General features: G+C 48.9%; 3 protein-coding genes across 3 annotated transcripts; 2 read left to right on the plus strand and 1 right to left on the minus strand.

Annotated features, from left to right (window-relative positions):
• Positions 1-3,121: 3,121 nt before the first annotated feature.
• B0H65DRAFT_502755 (putative kinesin group protein) lies at positions 3,122-6,819 on the plus strand. Its single transcript, XM_062827860.1, has 3 exons — positions 3,122-3,832; positions 3,898-5,247; positions 5,299-6,819. Exons 1-3 carry the CDS (start codon positions 3,500-3,502, stop codon positions 6,382-6,384), a joined length of 2,769 nt encoding a protein of 922 aa, XP_062678026.1. The 5' UTR covers positions 3,122-3,499; the 3' UTR covers positions 6,385-6,819.
• A 1,842-nt stretch (positions 6,820-8,661) lies between these two features.
• Positions 8,662-10,073, plus strand: B0H65DRAFT_327400 (uncharacterized protein). Its single transcript, XM_062823482.1, has 2 exons — positions 8,662-9,040; positions 9,099-10,073. Exons 1-2 carry the CDS (start codon positions 8,780-8,782, stop codon positions 9,990-9,992), a joined length of 1,155 nt encoding a protein of 384 aa, XP_062678027.1. The 5' UTR covers positions 8,662-8,779; the 3' UTR covers positions 9,993-10,073.
• Positions 10,074-12,173: 2,100 nt separating this feature from the next.
• On the minus strand, positions 12,174-12,449 carry B0H65DRAFT_435708 (uncharacterized protein; the record flags this gene model as incomplete). The annotated part of the gene is made up of 1 exon (XM_062825209.1): positions 12,174-12,449. A coding segment is annotated over one exon (276 nt), but the record flags the coding sequence as incomplete, so codon positions are not given.
• Between the last annotated feature and the right edge of the window lie 99 nt (positions 12,450-12,548).

Genomic DNA, 12,548 nt, shown 5'->3' on the forward strand with positions numbered 1-12,548 from the left:
ATAAAAATAACTAAAACAATTCCTTTAAATTTAAAAGGTAGGATTTAAATCTATAATATAACCCGTCTATAAAAGTTGAAGTACTTAATTTACATACAGAATTAATAAAGTAGTTATTATAATGTTAATAATTATAACTAAAATTATTTAATGATATATATTAACTAAATGTTTAATTAATATATAAAATATAATTAATTGCGTACTTTATTCTACTGATTAATCCTTAGCCTATATATATATATATTCTTTTAAAAGAATAGTTAATTGGGTTTACCTTATAAATACTTCTTTCTCCCTTTTTATCTTTATAAAACCTTAATAATTCCTTAATTAATATTTATATTAATTATACTATACCCTTAATAACAATTATATTTGAAGTTGTAAAGTAAGATTAATATATATAAAATAACCCTTTTTAATAGGGTATAGTAATTAATTTTAATAAGAAGTAAATAAAGTAATTATTTTGAAATTACTAATTAATATTGATATATAAGTTAATTTTGAGATAAAGTAAGTGTTAACGTGTGGCTAGTACTGTGCCTTGTAACTGCCTTGTACTACCTTGTAGTATAGAAGGCTAGTTGAACTATTCCTTCTACGGAATCAGTTGACTCAGTCCCCACAGAATGTACTAGAATACAAGAGGTTTTGCCACTGTATTCTAGAGTCTTATAACTTAGCTAGCATTTCTTCCAGACTGATTTGTCATCACAGGATTCAACAGAAGCTTCTAGATGCTTAGTGTCCATGTATATAGAGACCTCTCCTCTCCTTCAGTTCGTCACTCCTTAAGCAAGCAAGCAAGCACAAGTCAAGCAATACAATATAGTCTTTTCTCACAGTGCAGAGTCCACTGTAATCTTCTGTCTTGAGAGCAGAGTCCTCTCTAAGACCTCTTTTACAACATCCTTTTATTGTACTTGCAACTACGCTGCTTCCTTCAGCATTGCTGTCGTACTTCCTACCGCTTCCGCTCCGCTCTGCTACAAGTGCATAGTTCACTGTAGCAACCTTGTACTGGTGCTATCATTATAGGCCAGTCAGGGCACCGCAGGAAACAGTAAGGTAATTAGTTTTAAGAAAATTAAATATTCAATATAAATATAAAGTAGTGAATAAAATATTTATGGCTAAAGTTACGATAGATAGAATAATCCTTTTAAAAATGTAAAAGAATATATTTAAAATATAAATTAAATTACATAAAAGGTTATAATATATTTAAAGTTACTAGTCTCGATTTAAATATAATATAATATTACTTATAATACTCTATAATATTTCTATACTATAATCATTTAGTTATAAAAGAATAATTATGCTTTATTAATTTATATTACATTTTAATTTAATTTTAAGTATTAAAATTAAGAATTAAATGATGATAACGAACTAGAATAAGTAATATATATAATTTAATATATTAGTAATTACTAAATAAGTTTAATGGATTCAATATAATATTGTATATAATTTAAAACCCTACGTCAAATTAATTACTCAACGTTTTATTTAATAAAAAATAAATGTTAGAAGTAAATAATTATTTAAATAATATTTAAACTCTATTATATATAAACTGCTAGCTATATAATATAGCGGCTATAATCTATATACTAATATTAACAAATGGAAAGGTTGCACGCATCTTGGAATTATATAGAAATTTTAGTATAAACACCTAATTTTCGTACTTATAATAAAATAGAACTAAAACTTGTAGTTTAGGTAGGAAAATAAAATGAAAATTATATTTACATTATATAACTACTTATAAACCTGTATATTAGTTTTGGTCATGTTTGGACTATTGGTTGTTGTGTAATTAAATGCTATAGAAAATCCCTATAGAAAATGCCCGATTTTTACTATCCGATTGGGTTTTGTCATATCCGGTGGTTTTGGCACCAACTCTGTGGAGCAGAGTTGGGGAACAGACAGGAACTGTCAGCCTCACCAACGGGTACTCAGGTGTGGAATGCGGAACAAAATCTCACACTCCTGAATGTTGATTGGTGATGCCACTTTTGAGATGGCCTCTCGCCTTTACCATGACGGACGTCGGCATGTCGACGACGCTTAAGGCCTCGTCTATCAAACAGACCGAGGCTGGCTCCATCAGTTGAAAGTTTGCAATATCGAAAGATTGTCACAATGTTTCCTGGTCGTCATGACTCGAAATCTGTTGGGTAATTTCAGGTCCCGGCTACAGCGCTACGGCAAAGAGAGGCCCAGGGAGAAGTGCAGTGCATGCATGAGACGCCAGCGCAGATTTTCTGGTCCACTGCATTTGAGGGTCCAGATGCCCAGATGGAGGCCCGGCTGTTCCAGGACGAAGAAGCCGATGGGTTTGATATCGCCTTTCACTTCCTTTGAGGCTCTCTACCAAATCAAATACGAGTATCGCCGACCTTGAATCCCATGGCCTTGGGTCTGGAAACAGATCACGCTCCTTGGTCACAAACATGCTGCTCTGCTCCGGATATGACCGACGACCAGCGTTCTCACAAAGCTGCATGAACCTTGACGGCCCGGCGTCCAAAAGAGAGTGGTGATCGGGCATACGCAACCGACCAGCACTTCCCTTCACTGTCTACCTAGGCAGACCTTGGAACTGGGAATGTCATCATCCTACGTCCTGTGTCGCAAGCTCTTCTGATAAAGCAACGCAAAGACGTCGTTCGCTGATCTTGCTGGCAGTGCACCCTCCTTCGCTTCTGATATCTTGTGCACTTCTGGCACGTCTGGCTGCAGGCTTTTTGCGCCAGGGACCCAGGTGCTGCCAGGCAGTCTTTTGCCATCGTTCAGTCTCCACCGTGACGTTGACCTGTTCGTTGATCGATCCCGGCGATGCCAGTCGATTGGACCATTCGAAGTTCAAGTGGAGGCGTCGATTTGATATTCTGTAATATGTTCGTTTATCGGTCATACTGTCTGGCCAGAACTGTTCCGGTTGGCGCTGGTTCAGACCCAAAATGAGAACAAAGATTGAAAGCGATAGGAGACGATGTGGTCAGTGCGCTTCGTTAATGGTGGTTTTTTACCCCTTACACCCATGACCCCGTCTGTACGTAACGGAATGACTTGCAGGCTGGAGGTGCACCGGCAGGCAAGCAGCCCAGCCTAACTTGGCCTTATCTTATCGTGGTTGCTACGGGAACTCGGTTGATCGCCTTGCTTCTTCCAATTCCCCTTGTAAACACTTTTCCCAAAGCTGACTGGTTGGACGACATTTGCTTCGCCGTGTCCGGGATGATGACTTGCAGTTGAGGCTCGCCAATCTGTCGTCCACGCCCTTGTCAATCTGTCAATATCGGTCACGCCAGCCCACCAGAACGCGAGAAACAAGCGCGACTAGGCAGACCACTTTGAAATACGGACCGTGAATTCAAGTCAACAACCCCTCCATCATCACCCTTCGTCTCTCGAATGCGGCGCAACATCCCTTCCCATTACACAACCTAAATCCGCACATTCCACCGCGGACAACATGGACGCCCAACAAACGTCACACAGCCTTTTCGAGGTTTACCTTCGTCTGCGCCCAACCAACACCGTATCGACCTCTGGCGATCGCTTCCTCGACGTTGATGCCCCAGAACCAGGCGAGAGCGCACCGAAGCACATCACTCTGAATCCGCCAGCCGATCGGCGGCGCGCAGTCGAAAAGTTCGCTTTTACTCAGGTCTTTGAGGAGGATGCCACACAGCTCGATGTTTTCCACTGTACGGGAGTTGCCAGCCTCGTCGAGGGTGTGCTTGCTCCCTATGGCGATGGAACGGATGCCTTGTTGGCGACGCTGGGAGTGACGGGGTCTGGAAAGGTTCGTCCAGCACAACGAGACCGCAGACTGAGAGAAGTGATACTGACGATAGTATATCACTGCAGACACACACCATGCTGGGAACACGCACCCAGCGCGGCCTCACCCAAATGTCTCTCGACCTTATCTACCGTTCGCTCGGCCACCGCGTCCTTGATCCCTCTACATACCCAAACCTCGACCAGTCCCTCAACGCATCCGATCCGTCAGAAGCCAGCATACTTCCAGCCACGGCCTACCTCGAGTCGGTCTATAGCACAGATCCAACGACATCCTTCCTGCGCGGAAGCGGCAATGGCCGATCGACACCTCTACAAGTACGACCTTCCGCTTCTCTCTCTTCTCGATTTCCAACCGACAAGCCTATTTGTCGGACCTCTTCTACTTCCTCTGTCGCGCACCAGTTCGGCGCAAGAACACCAGCTGGACCCTTTCAACAAGCCCAGCGGTCGGCAAGTATCCGACTAGTCGTTCCCGAGGAACCAGAACAAGAAGAACAAGAAGAGTCAACTGTGTTCTTCACGCCTCCTAGTCGAGCTGGGACTGTAACTCCCACACAGAAAACAACAAGCAGGCTTCCGTGCCCAAGTCCAAGCGGACTTGTTTACAAGCCCAGCAACTCCCCTTCTCCCCAACGAGGTAGTCGACTTCCAGCCTACCAACCCCAGCGGGTTGGCACTTCTCCTACTAAGCTACAGCAGCAGCGCCTCCGGCCTGTTGCCTCTGCTACACTTCCACGCTTCACAGCTACCTCTTCCCTTCGTTTTGCGACTACCACAGCAGCAACTAAACCCTCTAACCTTCACCAACAGAACGATTCGTCCACTCCACGCCGCTTCCGCCCTTCCGCCCTCCCCCAGAACCCGGACATCACCCATTTAACGGTCCCCTGCGACAAGTCAGCCGAGTACGCCATCGTCATCTCCATGTACGAAGTCTACAACGACCGCATCTTCGATCTCCTTTCTCCACCCGTAAAATCGGCCGCCACCAAAGAATACCGTCGCCGACCATTGCTGTTCAAACCCACCGAGCTCTCGCCCGAGCGAAAGGTGGTAGCGGGACTACGAAAGGTGGTTTGCGGAAGCCTCGATCAGGCATTGATGGTCTTGGAAGCGGGTTTGCAAGAGCGAAGGGTAGCAGGGACGGAGAGTAATACGCAGAGTTCGCGGAGTCACGGGTTTTTCGTGGTGGAAGTGAAAAAGAGGTTTTCGCTTGGTGGGCAGCACACAGGATGGTATGGAGGCGCAGGATGGGCGGGGAATTCGCTGTCGATCGTGGATCTTGCGGGCAGTGAGAGGGCCAGAGACGCAAAGACGGTCGGACATACATTGGCGGAGGCGGGCAAGATCAACGAGAGCTTGATGTATCTGGGGCAGTGTTTGCAGATGCAGGTGGCAGGTGGGAAGGAAAAGGTATGTCCTCGTCCGAAGCGCTTGATGGAAAGGGGTGCTAACAACAAACAGCCAAACCTAGGTCTAATTCGCCGGTGCAAACTGACCGAGCTGCTGTTCACCAACTCGTTCCCCACGGGCAACAACCAGCAGCAGCATCGAAACCCCCAGAAAGGCATAATGATAGTCACCGCTGACCCCCACGGCGATTTCAACGCGACCTCTCAAATCCTTCGCTACTCCGCCCTAGCAAAGGAGGTCACCGTCCCTCGCCAGCCGCCCTCGTTCCCTCCCTCCAACTCCTTCTCCAACTCTTTACCGCCTATCGGCAGCCCAAATCATCAATACCTCTCCTTCCAACAAACTCTCGAATCCGCCGCCCTCGAGATATCCAGGCTACAAGAAGACCTGACCTACCTCCGGCACGCCCTCGACTCGGAACGCAGCCTACGCGAACAGGCCGAAGCGCATTTGTTGAGCATGGAAGACAAAATGGTCGAACTGGAGCAGGCGATACGCGAAGATTGCGCGGAAGAGTTTGAGAAGAGGTTAGAATTGGAGGTGAACAGGTGGAAGACGATTGTAGATGGGGAGAGGGAGAGGGGGGAAGAGTTTTGGAGGGGGAAGTGGGGTGTTTTCGAGCGGATGGTTGAGGCTGATGGGGATGTCGACATGGATATGGATGTTGACAGCCCGAAGAAGCCAGAAGTGGGAATGATGGGGCATGAGGACACGACGCTGGTGGAAACGAGAACAGCGGAAGCAGCTGCGGAAAACAGAGAGGTCCGACGACGGCTGGAAATCCTTGCCGACGAAAACGAGCGGTTAGAGAGGGAGAACCAATCGCTAAAACAGGCTTTGGCGGCTTGTATTGATCCCGCCAAGTCAACCAGCAAGAACAAGTCGCCGAGTCGGAGGTCACCCAGTCGCAGTCGGAGGAAGAAGGCTCAGCTGAACTATGCGGAGGATGATGATGGGTTCTTTCAGGAGTTGAAGAGGGATCAGCACAAGGAAGAGGATATGGCCATGGATGGGTTTGGCGAAGGGAATGGAGTCAGCGGTAGTCACGGGACTGGAAGTCCGACGAAGAAGAAGAGGATCAGGAGGTTGGGAGCAAAGAAATGGGGGCAGGGGTTGGATGATGATGATCCTTTCTAGATGATATCCGGAAGGGAACGGCAACTGAACATCATGGTGTTTTCTGGACGGTTAAAGTACCTTTCGTGTCGATTCATTGTACGATTCCGGTACATATAGTGGTTTCAGGAAGCGTGTCGGGTTATTAAGGGAAAGGGAATTTCATGGGTGACATCTGTTTATACCCTCTTCTTTGTTTGAGTCTTGTTTCGATACTCACATAGCATAACACTACTGACAGAGATCAACATCAGTGTTGTCGCCGTCAAGGACCTTCGTTTTCTGATGGGCCATTCATGTTCTTGCCTGGCGTTTCTGGCTATAGCGACGCTCTTCTGTCTTCTCTTTGGCTTCAACCGGTAGCAGGCCTGCGACGTGGTATTAATAGGGGCATCCCGCCGCTCGTCAAGGTATTCTAACTCCCTTTAACCCCTTAGTTGCCCAAAACATGTCAACATCCGAATGTCATCGTCTGGGGACTGGGCCTCGTCATTGCGGCTACTGTCATCATCCCTGTAGGCATTGCGAAGGCCGGTTTATGTGTCAAGGACGACTTTTGACTATTCGGGATCTCAGTGCGATCCACCTTGTACCAAAAGACTCGCAGGCCAACACCTATTGTCATTATACAAATAACACCTCCTCGCTACGAAGAACTCATCGTCCTCCTATTTCTACCATCTTGAACCGGGACGACAACACCGATACGAACACCAAACCCAAGCCGGAACGCCAGAACAATACTGTTACCTCCACCGAAGAGAGGCAAGACTACACCCTCCTTTTCGCCCTCTTCTTCGCCATCCTCTTCATCTTCTGCGGTGCCACCCCAGCACCAGCACCAGCACCAGCACCAAAACCAGCCTTGACACCAGCACCAGCACTAGCACTAACAACTCCAATCGCCCCTCCAAACCCTACCACTCCCACAAGGTTTACCTTGATTCCCTGTACGCCGTGAGCCAATGTAACCACGACGCTTCAAAGCTCAAACTGCGAGGTGGAACGCGCCTTGGTCTGCCTTAACAAAAGACAGGGAGCCCAGAAGTGAGAAGGAGAGGAGGGATTTGGAACAGGTGGAGCGCATGTTGTTGGTGTCGAGGAAGGGGGTGTATGATACGTGGTTGGTGAGGAGGTTGGAGGTGATGAGGGTGGGGAGAGGGAGGGGAGATGGGAGGTGGGGGGTGGGGATTCGGGGCGAGGGGGGGTGGTGAGGACGGTGTGTGAGGGATTGAGTGAGAGGTTGAAGGTTATCTGCTGGTGCATGCGGGTGTTGTAGGGTCTGGGGATCTGTTTGGACCTCCGTCTCGGAGCCTATCTCGTCTTTTCGGTGTTACTGTTATGGTCTATGTCAGGCGTTCAGGACACTCTGCGAAGGCATGGATGGGAGTCACGGGATGCCATGCCCCTGGTAAAAATGGAAGGCTTGCTGGAACGTCCGGTGCGCTGCTCATAACCCGTACTGATATCATTTCCTAGGGCGACATGTGCTGATCCTTTTGCTGATGTTTCTCATACCTGTATATCGTTGATCCCGCACACATGTAATGCATCACAATGCTCCGGACAAACTTATGGAGATTGTTTACTTACATGTCTCGGTCGTGGTAGCTCGCTCGTATCGAAATTACGCCTGGAGCAGAGTTTGTAACCCACCATTGTAGGTAGAGTTGTCCTAACGGGACTGGAAGGAGCGATGCTTGGAAGGAGGGGCGAGGATGGGTTGGAACTTCTGCTTCTCATTTGCCCCTGGGGATCGCACATATTTCAAGTTTTTCCCCGAACATGTTCGTACGCAGGAAGAAAGTCTCCCATGCCCTCTCCCGCTGCTTGCACACATCCACGTTTTCGAAATACTCTTTTGGCGCACAGCAGTCATCCCATTTCTCCGCCTTCTTCTGCCGCGATCTTGTCGAGTCATCTACCCATGTCCCCTCCCCGTCCTCTGCAGTTTGCATATGGATTCGGTGTCCGTCTGCATCTCTCGATCCGGACTGCCGAGATAACGGACAACGCAATGGTGCAGCTCTCGGACTTGATAAAGGCTGCGTCGGCGACTGTACGTTCCTGCACGAGAAACTCCGCCACTTCCTGTGTGTCTTTTATTTATTTTTGCCCGGAAATTGATTTGGACAGATGTCCACAAGAGTTTAAATACCCTCCCTAGGTAGCTGGCCATTTCTTTTTTGTCTCTTCTTCATTCCCTCCACACCTTACTCTATCTTCTCTCTCCAGTCATCACATCTCCTTGGCTCTACCACGTAACAGCCAGAACAACCCAAATCACAGTCACAACCTACTTCTCCAATCCGTAAGCAGGTCGTCGTCCATATTTTTCACTCGGTTGCCAAATTTCTTTTCCAGCTCCCGACTTGCTAACACAAAGCAACCCACAGAAACCCGAACAAGCCTCGCCATGACATTAAGTCATAACCAACCGGATCAGCCCCCGATGGCTTCCCTCATCGACATCGGCGAGTACGTAATGCCGGATATCCAACATCCCGATGAATCGGACGGAATGTGCTCGATCAAAACGACCCCTATCTCTGGGTCTGAATATGGCGGTGACGACCAAAAGGAGCCTCTCATGCCTAAGGAGTCTTTGCCAACCACCAAGGCGTCCGTCTCTGAAGCCCATGCAGGCACTCAAAGCAATCTTGTCCCTTCAAACAAGGTATGTCTCGGAACAAAGTCTCGACCACACGGCACTTGCGCTAAACTTGTTATTATAGGTTATTATCGCTGAACGCCCTTTCGACGCACGGAATTCATTGGAGCTTAGTTTCTCATACGGCGATATTCTGCATGTCATCGGTCGTAAGAATGACCAGTGGTACAAGGCGTTCAACCCTGCACAACCAGACGTTCGTGGTCTCGTGCCTGTCGCATATTTCCGAGACGTTGATTTCTGGGATACAAAGCTGTGGGGTACAAGGCTGGGTGAGATAGTGTTTGTGGGGTCTATTCTGTCTTCTTTCCTTTTTGGGGTTTTCGGGCCTTTCATCCCCTTTGGTGGGCTTTTCTTTCTGGATTGGCGGTCGTCTGTTGAGCCTACCACTCCATGCACCTCGTCGTCTTCCTGCGCGAACAAAGTCCAGATTCCTCTTTGCGGCCCCACCAAGCCCTACCAGCCGTACCATCTCCTTCCAGCCTATAACCAGACCGCCTACGGCATTCTCGACTGCAACCACAACGCCACCCATGCCGAACTGTGGCTATCCTTCTTCGACAAGTCCACCGCAGCCACCCTTGTCCACTTTCACGACAGGGGCGGAATGCCTAACGAAATCGACTGCCGGCCCTGGAAGCGTCCGATGTTGAGGTACACCGAGGCATCAGGGCTGAACGAATTCACCCCAGAGGAGTGGGCTATCCAGTACTTGTTCCTGAAGGAGGACCGTTCCGTGGCCGACTTCGTGATTCTCCCCAGCTTGGGTATCGATACACCGGGTCCGATCTCGTGCCACAACGATGAGACAAGTCTCCGTAGACGGTCTCACCAGTATATTGTTCAGATGGAGGTGGTCAGGCAGCAGATTGCGAGGAAGAGGCAGCTGGAGATTAAGGAGCTAGAGGACAAGAAGAAGAAGTCGGAGACAACCAGGAAGCCATCCGGATTTTTTTGATGTGGGGAACGTATCGATTTGAGTTGAGGCACCATTGACAAGCAGTTGGCGGAGAGAAGTAAGCCCGAGGAGACAAGGAACATGGAACAGGTGGACGAACAGATGATCGAAGAAGACTGATTTCCGAGATCTCCGACCTTTCCTCTTCCGGCTATGGGGTGATATGGCTTCGTCTTGGATCTTCCAGAAGGCACCCTTCAATGCTTATGTTCTTCTGCTGAGACGGATGGCGCGATGCCTTGATTGGGGTATTTGTTCTTGAGTGTTCAACCATGTTGATGGTATTCTACCGTGCTTCCAGGAAATCGGGGAAGCAGGATGGCGTTAATGTCTCAGGTCACCTTACGCTAGATTTAGTGCACTTTTATGTGCGTAGTAATGATAATGCTTTTTTCACCATGTGTATCTCTCCCGCTGTCGTAGGTATGTTCCTCTATCGAGACTGGACCATCAACGCTTTAGACGGGGGAAAGAACTCCCGGAAGAGTAAACCCTGTCCTGTCCCTGCCCCGTCGCCGGCTTCGGGCAAGAATATCTATCCTTAGACTACGTTTATTCTAGTACGGTTTTCGTACAAAAAGCCTCATACGACCTTTTTCATACTCAAAAAGGTGGCCAATTCACTGGCTGTCCCAAGTTGAGTTGTAACTCGCCTCGGGGGTCTCGAATTGAGTTTAGTTGGGTTGAGTTAAGTCGAGTTGGTTGAGTAAGTTGAGTTATTCTAAGCGCTGTACGAAAACCGTACGAGAACAAACGCAGCCTTATAGGCACTAATCTGTTGAATTTATTTCTCATTTGTAGAGCTGATTTATTATGAGACTTTTGTAACGTCCATATTGCTGCTTCCTGGAATCAATGCCGGCGTTTTGTGTGCTTGTGGTGTTGTTGTCACTGGAGTGGACGAGAGACAGATTAGGAAAGAGGGATCTGTTGCAAATGCTCGGCTTAGATGGTGCACTATCTGTAACGCTCCAAAAGTCGGGTTGATTGAGATAGTAGGGTAACAGAGGTGAAGTGTCAGGATGTCCGCTGAATGGCCGCTACAGGGCCGGCGTACTGGTATAACAAATCTCATTACCTGTACCTTGAGAACAGTGTATCTTTCCAACATGGAAGTCTGGCAGTCATGCCGCCGTAGGATCGGACTGGTCCCTCGGATAAATACGGCATCCAACACACGCCAAGACCGGGAAATAGAACATGACAATTATAGAAACGCAGTCTAGGCCTTTGATAGCTTGCTTTCAATGTTGAGTTCGTGAACCAAGATCATACCATGTCTCGTAAGCAGATGATTGATGTAGTTGTGATGGAATTCACGTTTGAAATCACTTCATGACGTGCAACGTATAGAATAACGTGAAATACATTCTCAACCAAATCACCACTGCTATGTGACCTTTGGCATGCCTTGAGTTGAGCGAGGCCGACCTCTGGCCTTTCTCTTCGGTATCGCTCCCAGCGCCGCCCCGCCGCCGTTTCGCGTCTGTAATCTACTAACACCCACCACCACTCTCTTATCGACTCTTGGACGCAGTGTTTCCAGTCGATCGGCACGCGAACCCAATGCTGCGTCTCTGAGAGATATGCGCTTGGACTGCCGACGGGGTCGGGAATCGGTGGTGACCGCCTCGGACCTGGGTCCGGGACGCCGCGTGGAGCAGCCGCACTGCCATCTGTGTCGTGAATCCCCCCCCGTGCCTTCGATCTTTTCCTACTTCTTGTCCCCGGACCATCGCCCTCGCCGGCTGCCATGTTCTCCGTCTTGAACTGCGGTTCCATGGTGTCCTCGTTTGCCGGGAACTTGCGTTTCTTGCTTCGTGTTGTGCGTGCGTTGTCGCTCCCACTGGCCACCGTCTTCTCCGTCTCATCCGTCCGCCGCTGTTTTCCGACCCGGGCCTCGAGGACATCATTTGTTGTCCGCTTCCTTTTCCTGCTTCCTGTTCCCCCGGAGCCGCTGCCCTTGCCCGCCGCCTTCTGCTCTGCCTCAATCTTGCTTATTTCAGATAGGACCCACTCAACCCTGCGCTGCTGATGATCTGCTTTTGCCTTGGCCCTCCGGTATTTCTTCGTATTGTCGAGGTACTCGTCCACGAGCTTGTTCCTCCGAGTGATATCGTCGAGGTGAATCTGGGCCGATTGTAGGCTTTCCGGCGTGTGAGCTGCCGTGAACGAGCGCACTCGTGCTGCAAATGCGGCCTCGTGGAACTCGCGGAGTCGCATGGCCTTGGCCTCCGTACTTGCCAGATCATCGCACGTATCGAGAGGCCCCACCACCCCTGCCTTGACGAGTTTCTCCCACTCGGCGTCATGCTGTGGTCGTAGTTTCCGGACAAATGGAGTGAGCTCGTCGAGGAAGAAGCATTCGAAGGCAAGATACTCGACAAATGTCGTCCACTGGTCCTGCTGCTTTGGGTCTGCCTGCAGCTGGAAGGGCTGGACGAACCCGTAGTCCATGACCAGTCTGCTTGCCTCCGCAGCATATCTGGACAAGACAGCTTCTGCATCATCGTCGTCGCGCTGCGGTCGACCACGGCCCCCGTGCCACTCGTTCTC

This window comes from Neurospora tetraspora (genome assembly GCF_033439725.1).
Source record: "Neurospora tetraspora strain CBS 560.94 chromosome Unknown B0H65scaffold_8, whole genome shotgun sequence".
Taxonomy (NCBI): domain Eukaryota; kingdom Fungi; phylum Ascomycota; class Sordariomycetes; order Sordariales; family Sordariaceae; genus Neurospora; species Neurospora tetraspora.